General features: G+C 33.3%; 2 protein-coding genes across 2 annotated transcripts; both read left to right on the forward strand.

Moving 5' to 3' along the window:
* Nucleotides 1-746: 746 nt before the first annotated feature.
* On the forward strand, nt 747-6540 carry LOC107491860 (kinesin-like protein KIN-1). Its single transcript, XM_016112769.3, has 16 exons — nt 747-774; nt 1213-1377; nt 1511-1613; nt 1833-1876; nt 2271-2300; nt 2388-2510; nt 2614-2639; nt 2788-2869; nt 3593-3634; nt 3721-3754; nt 3884-3959; nt 4034-4253; nt 4339-4430; nt 4750-4864; nt 4945-5121; nt 5717-6540. The coding sequence occupies exons 2-16, from the start codon at nt 1261-1263 to the stop codon at nt 5867-5869; spliced, it is 1434 nt and encodes a 477-aa protein (XP_015968255.1). The 5' UTR covers nt 747-774; nt 1213-1260; the 3' UTR covers nt 5870-6540.
* Nucleotides 6541-6692: 152 nt separating this feature from the next.
* LOC107492101 (branched-chain-amino-acid aminotransferase-like protein 2) lies at nt 6693-19291 on the forward strand. The gene is given in 30 exon segments (XM_016113076.3): nt 6693-7152; nt 7243-7312; nt 7390-7515; nt 7599-7662; nt 7758-7845; nt 7967-8051; nt 8237-8293; nt 8503-8616; nt 9012-9082; nt 9198-9548; nt 14491-14593; nt 14733-14831; nt 15192-15263; nt 15377-15469; nt 15563-15700; nt 15805-15863; nt 16033-16135; nt 16237-16428; nt 16526-16626; nt 16738-16792; nt 16881-16967; nt 17041-17092; nt 17693-17778; nt 17868-17921; nt 18008-18091; nt 18188-18259; nt 18638-18718; nt 18838-18873; nt 18971-19105; nt 19192-19291. Coding segments are annotated over 29 exon segments (2838 nt in total). The 5' UTR covers nt 6693-7036; the 3' UTR covers nt 19100-19105; nt 19192-19291.
* The last annotated feature ends 729 nt before the right edge of the window (nt 19292-20020 follow it).

The following is a 20020-nucleotide window of genomic DNA, read 5'->3' on the forward strand; positions in this document are numbered from 1 at the left end:
TAACTTTTTGGGACAAAATTAAAACAAATAAAATTTAGGACCTTAAGTGTATTTTTAAAATTTTTAGCAAATTTCAGAGACAAAAAATATATTTTACCCAAAAAATAAAGAATACATTTCTTCTTTAAAATTAACTTGTTATTAATTAAAACAAAAAAAAATTCTAAAAATTAAAATTTTAAATTCTAAATCATTAGCTCTTAGATTTAAATCATTAATATAAAATATAATAAATAAAAAAATTTAATATTTATTTAATTAGTAAAAGTATAATATTTTTTACTTAATAAAAAATATTTAAATATAAGTTTAACTAAATCTATTATTTTTTATTATATAAAACTTCATCACAACAAAGCTTGTTGAGAATTGAGAATAACTCGAAATTTATAACACTATTTATTTAAGAGACATTCTTATGATTTATCGCAGCCGAGGTTTTAATTCAAGTGGTAAACCATATACCTTCTAGTATGCTGCATCTTGATCTGAAAAAAGAAAAAGACAGTCTTACCAATTATTTTTATTTAATTTAAACCGGTACAAAGTATTTTTTTATTTAATTTTTTATGTAAACAACACTCAACCAAGTATTGGGCTTTCATAACCTTAATGTTGGCCCATACATCGGCCCACTAATTGCTAATCACTCGCGGATTTATAGTCTATCATTCTCAACCCACCAAAGCCCAACCAATTACCTCGCTATAAATAACTGCAACTTTTATTTTGGTTCCCGCCATCTAAGAAGCTTCATTTCACTGTGAGCTTTCGGTACGTCCTTTCTTGAATGGACTGTTCATTTTTTTCTTTTTATGGTTTGGTTGCTGAGAAAATGTAGAATCATCTGAAAATAACTGTATCTGTTAATGCATCTTCAAGTAAATTTTTGAATCATCTGAAAAATCCACGTAGAAACGAGGAAACTTCGAGATAATCTACTGTTATATCTTGATGCAGTAAAAATGAATCGAAAATATGGGAGTGGATACTCTTGTTATTGAATAACCTCATAGAGTCATAGTTCCGATTTCCGAACTTGTATTTTTTTCTCTCGCTCGGATTTTCTGTTTTTCGTTTTCCATAGCTTTCCGAGAAGCCTAAAATTGGATTCCTATCGAGGAAAACAACGTAGATCTGTTTCAAAATTTCCAGCTAGCTTCGAAATCTTTCTCTCCTCCTTGATTTCCTGTAAATTTCTTCTGCTGCCAGGTTTTGTAAACAGCAGTTGCTGGAAAGTACTATTTGCGGTGAAGCATCATGTCAAGTATTACTGTTTGTGCTCGCTTCAGGCCTTTAACTTCAAAAGAGAAGCTAAATGGCGATGCTGATTCTGTCTGCATTCGGTGCATAGACTCCGAAACTTTCGTTTTCAAGGTTTTGATATGTTATATTAAACACCTTATTTTTATCATTCACTTTTATAGCTCTGAAATTAATCACTAAGAAACATGGAGAGTATTATAAATTACGATGGATTGCCTCATTAATTTGAATCAATTTTGATCAGGATGATAAGGATGAAGAATTAACGTTTAGCTTTGATAGAGTGTTCTACGAGGAATCCAAGCAAGATGATGTCTATCAATTCCTAGCTCTTCCCATAGTTAGAGGTACAAGTTCAGAAATCTCATTACAAATTTATGTCAGTGCAATGGTAAATTCAAATCTTCAGTAGTTTCAATTTTGTTTGCTTCCTTATAATCGAAACTACAACTTTATCATCAACATTAACTTCGACTGGTGAAATTTGTTAGCCTCTTGTCTTGTTTAATGGACTTTACTTGATATCGTGCTTTGAATTTTATTATGTATTCCCATCAACAAAACAGATTCTGTCAACGCAATTAATGGGACAATTATCACTTATGGCCAGGTGAGATATCATAACGCATCTCTATATACATGATGCCACCATATGTTGGTTTTTCTCCCAAGAAATTCATCTTTTGATGAACTACTACATGATCCCTAGCTGGCACGACACAGTGAACTGTTATAATGGTGTTTCATGTAGAATTTCATGCTGCCTAATCTGGAACTAAACAGAGGACACACTACGCAAAAACTAAGCATTCTCCTTTCTAAATGCTCATTGATTTATTCCGATGTTGTTGAACTTACAGTTCTAGATATGTTTTTCCCATTGAGAGGGGCAGCCACTATTTATTAGTTACATTCAAAAGAACGCATAAGGAGTCAGGAAAGTTCATGAGTTTTTTCTTCCTGTGGTTCTAATGGAGATTTTGATTTTTGGTCAATACTTGCAGACTGGAGCTGGGAAGACATATAGTATGGAGGTGATGGTTATCGCGGTTTAGGTGTCTTAAAATGAACTTATAGAACCTAAAATGCAGCAATTATAAAATGATGATTTTCTGAAGCAGGGACCTGGTATACTTGAATGTGACGAACAGAAGAAAGGACTTCTTCCAAGGGTTGTAAAAGGACTATTTGATTCCTTAAGTCCTTCAGATGAAGAATTGACATTTTCAATCAAGTTGTCAATGGTATATCATGACATTTACAAATTAGCTACCCAATATGATTGATAATTGGTAACTAAGCGGTTATGATGAGTTGTTTTTCTAATTTTGACTATAACTTGTTCAGGTTGAAATTTACATGGAAAAAATAAGGTAAGCATAGCTTTTTTTGGTCAACTCTACAAGTACTTAGGTGTATTCTTTTTAAGTCGGCAAATTTTTTTCTCAGATTTGATCATAAAATTAGTTCTGACGTGAAACGGGATCTAATTTAACAGTCAAACTATGTCTTCTTGTGTAGGGACCTTTTTGATTTATCAAAAGACAATATACAAATTAAGGAGAGTAAATCTCGAGGAATAATTTTACACGGCGTAACAGAGGTTAGATGTTTTTTCTGGGAAACTTTATATCTCATTTCTCTCTAAGTCATTCATTTCGTTCTAAAGTTACATTGTTCTCCAAAATTTATGAAACTTAAATTCTAATAAGCTATTTGTGTCCAAATAAGATATATGTTCTGATATATAATTTGCTAAATTAGTCCTGTCTTCTACGAAGGCTCTGGTAAGAATACAGGATATACTCCTCGACTTATAGAGAAAAGGAGACCTAGGAAAACCACACAACAAGCTATTAAAGAGATTTAAATATTGATGATTTAAATGCAGATATCATTTACGTTGGAACACTATGAATTAGCTGATCCATTATCCATACAACGAACCCTACTAAGCGAGACAAGACTAGTTGGATATAATTTGCTAAATTCCGTTTGGAAACCTGAATCCTACATGTCCTCAGTAAAAGATTTGTCTACATAAGTTTTGAACAAGCATCAAGCAGTTGTGTACGTCAGTAGGTGTGCATACATGGTTTATTTTTTCTTCATGTAGTAGCATTTAAGCATAAGGCGACACCTTGTACGAGTTGATTCATCAGATAGAATAGTTTGAAATTATTTTGTATTCTTCTATGCAATATAAATATTTTCTTCCTAGTTTATACAAGATAATTAGTTTGAGAACAAATAAAAGCTTATTCTTACTCAATATTTCTGTTGATGTTGTATAGAACTTACAGACCCTTTTAATTTCTTCCTTCAGATCACTGTACTGGACCCAGCTGAAGCTTTGCAAAGCCTCTCCGTAAGAAACCAACAACATGTGCATCATTTTTTCTTTTCTAGATGCAGTTTATGTTTGCTTTTCTAATTCTGATCTGAAATATGTAGAGGGGGATAGCTAACCGAGCAGTAGGAGAGACCCGTATCCTGCTTTGACTCCTTTGGTCTTTATGCATTTTTTCTAATACATGATAGATTAGATGTAAGATATCTCTGTTAAGGGAAAATAGAGGTGGAGTCAGAAAAGGCACCCTAAACATATAACTTGCAGAAATGAACTTGGCCAGCAGCAGAAGTCATTGTGTTTATATATTCACAATCCAGCAAGAATTTTCGAGAGAGAAAAGGTATTGATTCTGCAGATATCATTGTGTTTTAGTTTTACTTACAAATCATTCTTAAACACTTAGACTGTGAACAGGATGAGGTCTGGAAAATTAATTCTTGTGGACTTGGCGGGGTCTGAGAAAGTGGAGAAAACAGGTGCTGAAGGAAGAGTTCTAGAAGAAGCTAAAACCATAAACAAATCGTTGTCTGCTCTTGGGAATGTAATAAATTCTCTTACATGTGGCTTGCAAGGAAAAACAAGCCATATCCCGTATCGTGATTCCAAGCTCACCCGAATGCTTCAGGATGCACTTGTTAGTTTCTTCACCACTCTAATCTGTCAAAATCATACCAATTATTCAGCAAATCAGTGTTCCTCATAAGGTATTTCTTACAAAGGGAGGAACCGCTAGGACTGCATTACTCTGTTGTTGCTCCCCCAGTGCTTCTAATGTATCAGAGTCTCTGTCCACTCTCCGTTTCGGTGCAAGGTATGTAATTCATGCATGCATAATTTGAAGGCTGGTGTCCTGGCTATTTTTCTTTGATGAATTCTTAACTAAAATACAGAGTAAATTCATTAGATTAACTTAGGTGGTAAAAAGAATTAAAAAATTTCCCATGAGGCCATGAATGAATAGACTCTCGATTTTACTGAGATTAAATACAGTAAATGGTATAACATTTTGAGTTTATTTTTTTTTTCTAGTGAATTACAATTAAAGGTTAATTTTCAAGTAAGGGAGAATACGGATCCGTTCTAACGATGACCCTTGATCCATTTTGGGATGTGGTGCTGGGTGGGAGCAGGGCGAAACACATAAAGTCCTCACCTCGAGTTCATTGCATTGAAGAAAAGAGCAACACAGGCTCCACTGCTTCTTCTCCACCGGGTGATGAGTTTTCTTCAAGAATTATGAACGAGGTTAGAATATTTTCATGCAGTTTTCTTTTGTTTATACGTCTTTGTTATTAGGATTGATAATAAGAATTCTGTTGATACAGTTGGGGAAACGATTGAACGTGGAAGATGTGAAGTTATTGGAGGAATTGTTCATTCAAGAGGGCATTCTTTATGATCTACAATCAGTTGAAGAAGATCAAGAAATAGAAAATCTTAATTTTCAGACTATATCCTTACTACAAGAAGCCTTGGAGAAGCTCACATCTGCCATTGATGAGGTAAGAGTACGATAAAAATGTGCTACAATCTTTCTCCTTCTCACGTTTTGAAGTCTTAATTGGACAAGTGTTTATTCAGTTATTCAACAGATCTTTTGTGATAGACAGTGGATGTGATAATAAGATAACAGGTAGTAGAGCACCTTCAATCTCTAGTCTCAATTTGAATCCCATGCTGTCTGGTGGAGGTCGATGGTGATGATCCGAATAACAATAATAACACAATAGTAAGAAATGATTGGCCTAAAGATACATATAGAACTCAATGATATATGTAATATGCGGGTTCCAATAATAAATATAGAAAAGGGCATTTTTAGCGAAAGTCGAGCCCTTTTAAGTAATGAGAGATAATTACTTCTATGATACTAATATTTGGATAATATTAGTTCTACATCTAGAATTTAAGAAACATCAATAACTCTTGTGAAAAGGTTAAAAGTGTTATCGTCTATTCCTTCATACTCTTGGAAGTGAAGTCATTTTCAACATTTTCACAAAAGTTATCGGTCATTTAATTCCTCGTAACATTTATCCAGTTAAGAATAAATGATCGAAAATTCTTATTTTATTGTTTGCACATACAATTTTGCAGCTTAAAAGGGAGAACAGCATTCTCAAGGCAAAAGTTGATGCCTCTGTGGAGTTTTCCTTCTGCAAGGAAGATAAGAAAAGATTGATTCATAATACGATTTTTGGTGGGGTTATCTTTGTTTCTCTTTGGGGTCTTTTGGTGTGGGTTATTTGAGTGTTCTGTGTATTTGGTTAGGATAGTCTGTAGTCGGTGATCTTTAGGTGCTGGCTGTGCGAGCTCTTGCCATATTTCGTGGTGTGTTGCCTTTTGGTTTCTCTACTTAAGCATCCTTCTCTATTTCTAGTACTCATTAAAGAAACAAAAGTGATGGTGGGAATCCTGAGTTTCTTCTCAGGTCTTAGCTGACTGGGTCGCAGTTCTTCAATACCATGGAATAGCTCTTCATCCAACATGCCTTGCCTGCTTCTTTAACTAGTAGCTAGCAGCAAAATTATTATCGTGGTCTATGACTATAAGGATGGCTTCATTTTAGCACAATCAATTTTATAGTTCAGCTTTTGTATAGCGCTGTTGCAGTATGATATGACTATGATCTACCATACTGATACACCTATCCAAAAGGTGGGTAGGATTGGCATAATTTTAGGGCGATATATACACACTGAGATGTAGGAGTTTATAATTATTGTTGGACTGCTGCGTTCTAATGGTAGTAATACAACGGGATGGGTCTGTTATATCACAAGAAAAATATTTCACACTCTGCAATCTGCACATATGTTATGAGTAAACTTATTAGAAATGTCAATCCTAATACCAAGTTGAGTTGGTTTAGTGATTACTTCACTAGTCCGTTTAAACAAACGTGGAGAGGTTCGAATTTCGTCTTGTACTTGCAGCAAATAACGACAAACTCTTTCATAGTGCTTGACAAATTTAAAGAGGATAACAATATATATACCACACATTCTAATCTAATCTTGTATAAAAACTAACGATATCAACACTATCACAATCATTCTACAACTAATCAGTAGATAACCTACTTTTAATCATTCTAAAACAATAATAAACGCTGAATGGTACGTGGTAATATTAAGCACCCTAAAATGCTGGAGCAAGTACAATAGTAGAGTTTCTTCTGGGCTGGTACAATAGTAAGGTTTGTTTTGTTTTGAGTCACAATAGTAAGCTATGTTTGATGCTCCTATACGGCGCCCAATTCTAATTCTCAGAGCCTAAATCCCAATATATTAATAGTCTATGTCCAATAAGCTCAGAAGGCCCAAACAATTGCTGTTGGGCTTTGTGTTTCACTGATAATTGCAGTTCTCAAAGACGGTGGTCGGTAGAGGAGGCCGGAAGGTGAAGGGGGAAAGCATGGCGACGGCGGCGGTGGAGGAGCAAGAGCTGGATCCATCGCTGCCGGCTTGCGTGAACCTGATTTCAGCGATTCTGGCGATGGAGCCTTCCGATTTGGTGATCTCACATGCCAGGTCCCTTCTTCCTTCCTTCAATACTATCATTCACTGTGTTACGTTACGTGAATTAAATGTTGAAGTTGAACTTGAAAATTTGCATTTCAGGGCGTGTGGTGGAGGCTCAATTACAGAGTCAGTTCAGAAGTTCATCTGGGACCATTGCCTTTCCACTCCTGTAATTTCTCCACTCTCGTTCATATTCGTATCATATCATGTTATTGCTTTGAAACGTGAATTTTTAGCCAAATACAGGGTGATTTTTATGCTCCTTACTTGAAGATTTTTCTCAAGAAACTTATAAGTGAAGTTGAGTTTGATCATGGCTATGTTTTGGACTACTTGTACGAGCTCTATGCTCAGTACATGACATCTTTCAAGGTTTATTACACTCACAGAACCTTTTTAGTTGGATATGATTTGTTATAGGTTTGAGAATTTCCTTTCATTATCTTTTTTGATAGGATGACAGTTTTGGCAAAAGAGATACAAGAGTCTGCAAAAGAATTTCGTATATTTTTCCTGATGGTAAGTCATAATTAAGGTCATGTTTCTCCATGGATTCTTATATGATGTTATTTAATTCAGCTTATGTTTGTTTGGCTACTGGTATCTATCTATAGGTTGTTCTGAACTACAAAGCAAGCAGCACTCAAGAGCGTTGGTGTTTACCTTACAGTGTTCTCTTAATATGCTTGAAGGTGATACAGGGTAAGCTCATACTTGTGGTAAAAGACCTTTGATATCAATTGCAACATTTCATGGATGGTCATGGTCTGTTTATATAACTGCCATTAACTTTGTAAAGTTTGGTGCTGGTTTGGTTGTGCAGGTGTTCCATATGGCCATCAAGTCTGTTTCTATCCGAGTTAATACTTTCTCATCCAAAGTTGTTTTCTAATAAATCTTGCTTTGAGGTCAGTTATATTATATATATACTACGATTTTGTTTAATTTAGAAACAATTTGATGTTTTCTGATCATGTATAGTCCTTTGCATTGTTGGAATTTTCACCTTCTGTTTATAAATTTTGATAATTTCATTTCTTTCCTTAAGGATATAGGCTTTCAAATGTTATCATTGTCTTGCACTTTGAAACAGATTGGCTCAGGAGTTGGCTTAGTTGGATTATGTCTTGCACATGTGAAAGCTTCCAAGGTATACCAAAAACCAATCTTTAATTGATGACTCATCCATGAATATTGAATACAAATGCTTGCATTTTTGCTTTTCGAACAATGTTTTCTTTCATTCTTAACAAAGTTAAATTTTAACAAGCAATATGTGATAGATTTTTACATTGGTAATCTTAGGTTGTGATTTACCAGTCAAATTTAGTCAACATAAGACATGTTTTTGGTCAACAGGTGATATTAAGTGACGGGGACTTATCAACTCTAGCGAATATGAAGTTTAATTTGGAGTTGAACCACCTCAATATCGAAACTGACATGCCACAAGAAAGTGAAGATCCAAGCATGGTAAGTCTGAATCTGCATGGACTCTTTCGGATTCTGATTTTATACATATATATGCAATCCTGACACCATTCATCTCTCAGTATTCTATAGACCATTAATATGTGCTTCAACTTATTACCTTATCTCCTTATTCATGTTTTTAGTGGCTTCAAGTGTGTAGTTCCAAATTAAGACCATGAATATGAGATTAGTCTTTAAATCATCTTTCAAAATTTTGTTGTTCTTCTGTCACATTTAGTGTGCTTTAATAAAAGTTAGTTCACACTATCTGGTGTGGACGGATATTCACTCTTTAATGGGGTGTGCGTTTACTTATATAGATAAGGTAAATGATAATCTTTATTATGTGTCAAGCTTCGGTGGTTGAATGATCTTCATCGATTCATGAATCTCAGGTAAAATGTATGCATCTGCCATGGGAATCTACATCAGAGAGTCAACTCCAGGATATTGTGCCAGATGTTGTGTGAGAGTTGAACTTTAAATTTTTATTTACCCTCATGAAATGAAGTTTATTTCCTATACTACACCTTATAATTTCGTTATACTCATAAGCAATTCTTATTATGATATTATTTCAGCTTGGGTGCAGATGTGATATATGATCCTGTTTGCCTTCCACATCTTGTTCGAGTACTAGCCATTCTTCTGAATAGAACGAAATCAGATTCTTGCAAACCTGAAAATGGAGATGCTTGTGATGAATCCGTTGGTAGATGCAAAGTAGTCTATAATGGGGTTGCTGATGGCAAGTCAAAGGAAGCACCAGTGGCCTACATTGCATATGTTATCCGGAATATTGAGACATTCGATTATTTTCTTTCGCTGGCGAAGCAGGCTAACCTTGATATTATGGACCTATCAGATTCGCTGAAACCTCTAAATCTCCTCCGGTACATGCAGTCATTCAATCAAACTCATGTAAAACTGTTGTCTATCACTTGCAGCAACAGAATCATGGGAGCATAAGGTGATCTTCACGTGTAATTTTTTCCCCCCTGGTGCTTGGAAGATCATAATACAAGCTGAAGAGATGGGGGCATATAAATATAAGCTTAGGTGTAATATTTAGTCAGATGATTTCTAAGGAAATGAATTAATGGTTTTTTATTTTTGTTTTCTCTTGGTGTTTTTGTAGGTGTGAGATAGATATGAATCTAGACTCTATATTGTAGGCTGGTCCCTTCGCTCTTATTATTTTTATTGTAAATGATGTTTTTATTTTTCACAATATTCCCGGGTCCGACGGGCCAATGACTTCATTTAAAAGTCTGTTGTCGTTGGCAAATGATTGTTGCCTTAGTATACAAAAAAAGCTAACAACTTGAATAACTCAAATTTGTTATCATGGCATGTATTTATAAAACGAGTAATTTAGATATAATATAATTTGAAAGGTGAATAGAGGCAAAATTTGTATTTATTTTCTTTTTTTTTACTCCTGTAGTTGTCCAGAGGCTTCTAATAAATAAGTATTATTTAAAATTTTATTTTAAAATTATTTTTTTTAAATAAAAAATCTAACACACTAAAGTGAAGTATCAATGGAAAAGTATTAGACATATAAAATAAACTAATTTCTAATTATTTTTAGCAATGCCAACAATAACCCAAAAAGTAAAATATCACTCAGCTCTTTGTAACATTTCTAATCGACTTGTTGACTATTTATGCAACACCTGTTTTTTATTCCTGAAGATTTCGTCATTCCTTTCCAACTAAGTGATCCAAAAGATAACAATAAAACAAAACTCACCAACATTGCGAACCATGTAAATTTACGGTCATTCAATTTTATATCCACCAGTTCTATATCATGTATCCATGTCTTAAAGTCTTCTGCTGTTGTTGTTAACACACTAGCGCCTTTCCTTTCTTCTATCCAACTACACAACCTCATTGAAGTCACCCGTGTAGCAAAGAAGAACTTGACATATTCCCGATTAAAAACTCAACTCTTTCCACACAGCAAGCTTCTCCTCCCTTGTATGCGCACCATACACCAAGCAAACCGCGCAATGAAAATTATTGTTTGTCAATTCCCCTTCTATACAGAACTATCTTTCTCATTTGTAACAATTACTCAACCTAAATATCATATCATCCCACATTATTAATAAACCTCCGAAAACACCTTCTGATCCCACAAATTCTCAACCCACCACATCGTTACCCCAAAATTGCACTACACCAAACTTAGTAAATACCTCCTTCTTTATCTTTATCAATCCTAACATATTCACATTATTTTTACGCTTAAATTTTTTACCCTTCTCCACTTTTCAACACCCCATAAACCCCTCACATTTCACAAACTAAAATCATTTAAAAACTTTATTACACACCTTATTCCGATTTTTGGGGCAGCTCCTTCTTGCTTTCTCTTTTTATTTTGCTTGCCTTCTTTTTTGTGTCAATACTTCATTTTGAGCTTGGAGAATAGCCATAATGTCCTCATCCTCGTTATATAAAGCAACTCCTGATTCAACTGCTAGATCCCAAGCAGTCCTGTTTTCAGCCATATCTTTATCTCTTCCGTGTGCATCTTGATTAGTTTCACCATCTGCCTGCTCTGAGTCTCCCGAATCTTTCAAGTTCCTTATTGTCTCTTCATCCTCCAACCCAGTTTCTTCCACTACTGTATTCTCATATTCTAAATCTGAATCTGAATCATGCACTGCATCACCCGTCATCAAATATATACCAACATGCTGCCTACCACTCCCATCCAAACTAGCGTGGCTAGCATGGATCTCATTAACTGCACTTGGTGGAATATTTTTCTCCATTGTGCTGTTCGGACAATTCTCCGCACATCCGTTAATCACCTTCCCGGCTTGATTCTACTCGTTGGGTGCATCAAGGGCTTCAAGTTCGTCCCTGCCCTCCATACCATCAAGCTCAATGCGCGGACATTATCACCTCCGCCACTAGCAACTAACTTCACCGCTGCTCTCAGATCCACCTTGACAACGCTGTTCACCGTGGCATTCGCCCCTTCGCGAACTCCATGACCAATCATGCCCCTCTTTTCACCGTCATCCACAGTAGCCAACAAGGAGGCTCTTTTACAACCCACAATGACGTACTCTTTGTCCCATTACACAGTCACTTTATCACCCCACTAACATATTGGTCCTTATATGCTTCAACCCACTTAGTCCCAACTGAACTTTTATTCAACACCAACCCAACCCATTCTTTTCCTTTATCCCTATATTCCTAAGTCTCCGTTCATTTAGAGATTGCTTCTTTATTGATTGTTTGAGATTTCATAGATTCCGCACTCACCATAACTGTTGGATACACCAAAGAATTATGAGTTCGCATTTTCAAAAAATTTTCATGCCACTCGTCTAAATCCTCAACAGCAATTACCTTTCTATCATTGTCATACTCTATCTCCCGTAGCCCCTGTGGCATTATTACCGCTATATCTCATCTTAACTCCAACGGTTCTCTCTGAGCTTCTAGTTCTTCACTTTCGTGGTGTTCTACGACAACTCTCACTTTCTCATTCACCTCAATATCATGGTATTTTTCACCAATAGACTCCCTAGTATCTTTGTCGTGCGTAGTAATTTTTTCGGACATTAATCCTCCTCCTATACTTAACCTCACTCACAAAGACCTCTTTACTCTTTAATCGTATTCCATTCATCTCTTTGATGGCATTTAATGCCCCTCCTTCTGTAGTATACCTAATGAAAGCAAACAGATGGATCCGGTTAGGACTGGAAGTGAGCCAAGCTGAGTCGAGTTAGACTAAGTTCAAGCTCGTCTCACGAAAATTAAGCTTGACTCACGGCTCGACTCATTAACAATCGAGCCTATTTCGTAATCTCAAACTTGACTCAACAAAAGCTCACGAGTTGGCTCGAGCTCAAGAGTTGGCTCAAATAATAGGAACAAAATCTATAATTCTATATCAATAAATTATAACTTATATATATTAAAAAATACTAAAAGAATAAATTTAATAGATGGTCTATCTATCAACTATAAATTTTTTATTTATGTCCTATATCAAAATTTTATATAAAAAATTACTATAAAATTTTGAACAATTAAGAACATTTTCAAGCTCGGCTTACTAGCTCACTCTAGATCTGGTCATACCTCTTCTTATTACGAAATAGATGTCATTTATTCTTCTTGTCTATTTGAACATATAAAACAATTTATTCTTATTTATAAAAATTGCGAATGATTTACTCTCCTATCAGAAACACACTTTTCAGTTCTAAATCCGTAAATCTTTCTTAATATAGGTTACCTAACTTTATCCTACTTTACATTAAACATATATAGATAGTGGAGTACAAGGAGTACGTACTCTCATATTATAAAATAAGAGTCTTAAAAAAAGTTAGATAATCTCGTAAAATAAAAAATAAGAATATTATCTCCCAGTAAAAAGATTCTTAGAAAAACAAAAAGTAATTAATCAACATTTGAGACTGTTGTAACACTAGAACAATAATGGCCGCGAGGATCTTGTAGAATAGTATAATTTTGCCAAACTGTTCAAAGAAAATTGGCATTTTGAAAATTATCTCTATTTCAAAGAAAAGAAGAAGATGTATATTATATGGTATCATTTATATGGTATCAATTTGGATTTATTTTTTAATTAAATTGAAGAAAATCTCATGTTTTAAGTTGTTCAAGTTGTGATATTATAATGGTTTGATAAACTAGAAGGGATTAAAAAAGAGAGAAAAATGAGTTTTTTTTTATTGTTAAAGAGAATGAAAAATTCTCTAAAAAATATTTATTGAATTATTACACCTTATATATTATGTATTCTTTATGTATTCTCACTAAAAAATAATTACAATAATAAACATATTATTGATAAAAAAATAATCTAGACAACATAAATATTATTGTGATTTGATTAAATTGGTTTATATCCTATCTATATTTTAAATTTTACAAAGTTTCTTTTGATTTAAAATTCGAATACTATATAATTCAGTTTAAAAAATAATAATTACAATTTTTAAATTATAAAATTTAAAATTTGAATAAAATAAATAAATTTAAACTAATCAGATTACATTAGTTTGAATTTGGATTAGATTAAAAAATAAATTCAAATCGATAGGACACAAATTAGAATAAAATTGGATTAGATTAAAAAATTAAAAATCAAATTAATACAATTCAAATTATAAAAAATTATATCAATTTTACCTTTTAAAATAATTCAAATTGTATTACAAATACCTTTTCTTTATTTTTGACTTTATCTCCTTGACAATAAAAGAATCATGTTTATACATATTTAATATTTTTCCCTTATCTCATCTAAGATACGTATAAATATATATCGATAAATGATATGAAAAAATGCAAATAATTTTAAAAATACATGTATTAATAAATAATAATTTATTTATTTATTTATACAAAATCTCAGAAAGAACTCTAATACAGGATAAAAGAGTGCATAGAAGAAGAGAAAAAAAATAAATAATAATGCCAGTTCTTTATTTTTCTAATGGGTGTCACAATAAGATGTCTGTATCAAACATATAGTATAAATCTCTGTGTGAATATAACTATATTTATAGCAATTAAAGAAGTCAGGTAACAAAACTTTGGCTGTTATACTAAAATAACAAAAGCAGTGTGCGTAACGCACACAAAGGACACTTTACATTTGCATGCAACAATGCAACAAATTCCACCGCCACGGTTTCCAGTACGATAATATTGGCAGGGTTGTTATTTGTTACGGTACCCCAACACCTAAGCCAATTGGAGTACGTCGTCATATCTTCTTCACTAGTGCTTATCGACTCAAATTTATGTCAGTGTTCTTAATTATTCTGCATTAAGAAGATAAATAACTTCGAAATTCGGAAGAAGCATCAGATCAGAGATGGTGGGAAGTGAAATAGTGGAGGTGATTCACTCATGGTCTGCACCAAGATCCTTAAGTACTAGTACCATGTATTCTTTTGCTCAGGTACCTTCTTCATTGTTGCATGCAAACTCATTGTTATTATTAGTTAGTAATAATGGTTCATTTTAGTGATCATTTTTGGTGTTGAAGATTATCCTAACTACATACTATTCTGAGTTTTGATTTATAAAATGGTGTGTAGAGGGATGACATAGAAGTTCTTGATGAGCCTCTCTATGCAAATTTCCTTCGAGTTACTGGTCTTGATAGACCTTACAGGAAAGAACTACTCTCCAAAATGGTATCTATGTCTCTCTTATTTAAATTCCTGCATCATCATCATAATAATCATTATTAGGTCTGTTAGTTCCTATAATTTTACCAAAGTTTTACCAAAGATCTAATTAGGTTTTTAATAATGAATACTTTTGATTCAGTTAATTCTAATATTTTTTATACCAGAAAGGACCTAATTATAAAATTAAAAACAGGATAGGAACTTAATTGAAATAAAAAAAGTATAGAAATCTAATTACAAATTTGATAAAGCTATAAAGACCAATAAAATAATTAAACCTACTTATTATTATTATTATTATTATTATTATTATTATCTCTCTCTGCATGTTCCATGTTGAAATTTGTGTTTCAATTGTAACAGGAATCTGATGGAAATAAGGTGGTTAATGATATAATTTTTGGTCCAGGAAGGAAGAAGTATAGATATTGTAAGGTAAGTACTATACTACTATTATCTTATCTGTAATGATATGTGAAATTCCTCTTTTGTTCTTCAATTGAATCATAAAAGAACTTGTTTACTTCACTTAATTTCACTGTTTTCAGCACATAGCAAAGCAAAGGGTACAAGGTTTGACAAATGATCTTATGAAGAAAGGGAAACACTTCATTCTGATCAGAAATCCTCTTGACATTTTGGTAACAACACTTCATTATTCAATATCACAACATTATTATGAATAAACAAAATACTCTTTCTTGTTTTTTGTAATTTGTCACATGTTTATGCAGCCATCATTTGGCAAGGTTGTGGCTCCATCTTTCTTTGAGTTGGGATTGGCAGAGCTTGTCTGTATATACAACGAGCTTCGCGAGCTTGGCCAGTCGCCGCCGGTTATTGATGCTGCAGACCTTCAACAAAATCCAGAGGTATCTCTCTAGCTATGACTCTATCTATACTTTAACAATTCTAGACCATTGATTTTATAATATTAATAGCAGAATCAATGGTCATGGCCTTGTTTAATTTGTAGGCTACTCTGCGAGGTCTTTGTGATGATTTGGAGATCCCTTTTCAACCTACCATGCTCAGGTATATATGCATGATTGCATGCTAGGATTTGTCATTTTTTCAGACATGTTGTTAGTGTATTCATTAATTTATCTTCTGGTGTATTATATATATTCAAATACAAGAATTTTTATTTGCAACAATCATTTTTGCATGCATGAAAAGTTGAAAAATTTACAAAATTTTGCAGTTGGGAAGCAGGTCCAAAATCAATAGATGGCTTATGGGCACCTTGGTGGTATGAATCTATTCATAAATCTACTGGTTTTAACCAAGCAAAAAGGTATCCTCAGGTAATGTTAGGTTTCTGTTTTTTATGTTCAATTTCATGTTCTGTTGAGTCTAGGCCACTGATTGATTATGTTCAAATTCAATTTTATTGTTCTCTTTTTAGACATTTCCATTTTCTCTGTATGATTTGTTGGAGCAAAGTCTACCGTTGTATAATATGCTTCGACGCCATGTGAAGAAGAAGCAATCATCACTTCTAAGCCCTCCTTTACCACTTCCTGACCTTCCTGTTCCTACAAATGAGAAAATTCTTGTTTGGGTTGGTGATGAGATTGTGCCGCGTGATAGCGCAAAGGTACTTAATAACTTTTTGAATGGAATTAACATTTGTATTCATGTGGTTGATTCACACATTGGCAGGGTGATAGAAATTTTACCTTATGATCCATCAGGTATCTGTGTTTGATTCGGTTGTCCAAGGCGGCGACTCGGTTTGGGAGGGTCTTAGAGTGTATAATGGCAAGATATTCAAGCTTGAAGAACATCTAGACAGGTATTAATGTAACAAAATTTTTAAATCATGTATTCTATACTTTCAATTTACTGTTTTATCTTATATAAAACACTTAGAAGTTAATGTTGATTATTTGTTGCTTTAAATTAGGATGTTTGATTCAGCAAAAGCTTTGGCTTTTGAAAATGTTCCAACTAGAGATGAGGTGTGTTTGATTTCAATTTAGCACCCCTGACTAGCATACATAACTGGAAATACATGGTGACTAATGAGCATGGTTCCAAAATTTACAGATTAAGGATGCAATTTTCAAAACCTTGATTAGGAATGGCATGTTTGACAATTCACACATCAGACTATCTCTAACAAGAGGGAAGAAGGTTTGTTTTACTCTCTAATCTCTATTTAAAGTGACATGACAGTGAAAGAATATTGATTTGCTTTTCTGTGTAGGTCACTTCTGGGATGAGTCCAGCATTCAATCTATATGGATGCACATTAATTGGTAATTTCATCCTATAACTAAAAATGATTAGGGAATTTTGCACACTGTTGATGTATTAAATAATCATACAGTTAACCAATCCAAAATATAGTTGAAGCTTCCATAGAAATAAGCTTTTGAAACATGCATTAAATATATTATAGGATTACATAATTTATTTACAAACTTTATAGTTCGATGAGAGTCGTTAGAAACTCACGTGCAGTTAACTTCATGTGAAGTTGATAGTTGAGAGTTGTTAGATGATTTGATAGATATGACTAAATTGTCATTTACGGCTCTCAACTATTAACTTCACATGAAGATAATTGTATGTGAGTTTTCACCTAAGTTAAGGGTTAAGGTAGAAACTCACGTGTAGTTAATTTCATGTGAAGTTAATAGTTAAGAGTTGTTAGATGATTTGATAGATTTGACTAAATTGTCATTTACGGCTCTCAATTATCATGAAGACAACTGCATGTGAATTTTCACCATAAGTTAATTATCTAAAGTTTAATTCAAACATGATACTTTATATTCAAATAAAATATGTCAAAAGAGTTATTTCATGTGTTAAATACGTGTATAATTAGATTTATTATGGGAGAATATATGCAGTGCTCGCTGAATGGAAGCCCCCAGTATATGATAATACACGTGGTATCGTTCTTGTAACTGCTTCAACCCGCCGTAATTCACCTAATGTATGTTCCTTGATTTGCATACTCCTTTATTATATAAAAGACTCTGTTCTCTTAATCATTATTCTTTTCTCTGTTTTCCTAACCACCAGAGTTTGGACTCAAAGATTCATCACAATAACCTCCTCAATAATATACTTGCAAAGGTAATGTATTATATTGTATTGTATTTTAATTTTCTGTTTGTTCTGGTGGATTCAAATTATATTATTATGATGATATATTGGCGCAGATTGAAGGCAATAACGCAAAAGTAGATGATGCAATTATGCTAGACAAAGATGGTTATGTATCTTAAACCAATGCAACTAACATTGTATGTCATCGTCCTCCTATATATCCTATGTGCACCTTTTCAATGATTTGGAACACTTGAACTCGTTTGTGTTGATTTTTTTTTTCTATGGTGCAGTTCATAGTAAAGAAGGGACGCGTTAGCACTCCTCATGCCGATTATTGTCTTCCTGGGATTACTCGCGCAACGGTATAACATTTTGGTAAAAATTGAGGTGTAGTTGTATTCATGTGAAGTTGGTAGCTAAGTGTCGTTAGATTATTTGACAGGTTTGATTAAATTGTCATCTAATGACTCTCAATTATCAACTTCACATGAACTGTACATGAGTTTTCACCATAACATAATATCTTTGCATGGTGAGGATTTACATATAGTTGTCTTTATGTAAAGTTGATAATTGAGAATTGTTGGATTGTAGTCTAGTCAAACCTGTTAAATCATCTAATGGTCATGCATGCGAGTCTTCATCATGGAAAGATATTAAGCAGTTTAGTCAAATATGTCTTCATCTTTACACTAATATCTTCATCTGAATAGTCAGTTACTATTTGGTTATATATGTAGATAATGGATCTAGTGGTGAAGGAGGACTTAATCTTAGAGGAGCGAAGAATTAGCTTATCAGAAGTGCACACCGCAGACGAGGTTCGGTTTCGATTTGACTCGATTCGATTCAATTCGGTTCGGTTCACGTATCAAGTATCTTTTTCTCTAATTAATATGAGACGTTACTAACAAATATTGATGTTCAAATAACCCTGCAGATGTGGACATCAGGAACCATGGGAGAACTAAGCCCAGTAAGTGTCTTATTATGAATGTGATATTCATTCAAAATTTAACTAACTAAGTTGGGTTTGAATCTAAGTGCGCATAATTATTGAATAAATGATGTAGGTGGTGAAAGTTGATGGACGCAGAATTGGTGATGGAGAAATAGGGCCTGTCACTAAAAGATTGCAAGATGCTTATAAAAATTTGACACAACAATCAGGTGTTCCTATACCAACTTACCTTGCAAATTGAACCAAGGTATGAATATTAATAGTATATAGTAACTTGTTTTATTTGTGATGTTGTTAACAATAGTCTTATTTATTATCCACCGTGTATTGCAGCTGCAACAAATTGGTGGGAATTCAAACTTTTAAGTAAGATACTAGTTAGGTTCGGTTTTTTGTTAGTTTCATTTGATGGTTCATTTTTGTTTTTTTTTTTATGTGAAATAGATGATATACTTTAACATTGTGATTTTGAATATTTTTTAAAACTGTGGAAGATACAGAGATTATTGGATCGATTTCTATACCTCAAAATTTTTAATTCTTTTTTAAGTAGAAATCAAAAAGTCTAATTTCAAAAAACGAAAAATCTGATTTTTGTATTCTAAAACTCTCAAAAATTGGAGAATTCAATTTTTGTATAAAAAAAAAAGTACCAGGTTAGCAATTTCATAATTCAAAAAAATACTATTATCAATTCAACATACAAAACAAAAAATGCCTCATTTGAACCAACTCATAATTCATAAATAAATATCATTTGCGTATTTCTTCTTTGCTCTTGTTCAGAAAGGTGTTTTCCCTTCTTTGAAATACTCAATCCCGTGGCACAATAAATGGGTCTCAAAAATTGTTTTTTCATGGGCTTCTTGTTTTTATTTAAGTGGTTGTCTTAACAATTACCATGCAAAAATTAAGACGTCAGTTTAAAACTTTAAATGAACTTCCAAGTCCCAAAAAAATAAGATGAGCTTCTCATTCGTTTAGCATTAAAATAAAGAGTATATACCCATTTTGGTTCTCAAAGAATTTCAGACTGGACACTTTAGTCTCCAACTAAAATTAATTACTCGATTGGTCCCTAACAATTTATTCCGTCACTCACTTAAGTCCTTTACTCCATTAACTCTAACGGAGGACAAAATAGTCCCTGACAACTCTAACA

The sequence above is a fragment of the Arachis duranensis genome, chromosome 6 (genome assembly GCF_000817695.3).
Source record: "Arachis duranensis cultivar V14167 chromosome 6, aradu.V14167.gnm2.J7QH, whole genome shotgun sequence".
Taxonomy (NCBI): Eukaryota; Viridiplantae; Streptophyta; class Magnoliopsida; order Fabales; family Fabaceae; genus Arachis; species Arachis duranensis.

Coding starts and splice junctions, on each gene's coding strand:
- LOC107491860 (XM_016112769.3), top strand. CDS start 1,261: ATGTCAAGTATTACTGTTTGTGCTCGCTTCAGGCCTTTAACTTCAAAA. Junction 2,640..2,787: donor ATTTACATGGAAAAAATAAG/GTAAGCATAGCT, acceptor CTTCTTGTGTAG/GGACCTTTTTGATTTATCAA. Junction 2,870..3,592: donor TTTTACACGGCGTAACAGAG/GTTAGATGTTTT, acceptor TTCTTCCTTCAG/ATCACTGTACTGGACCCAGC.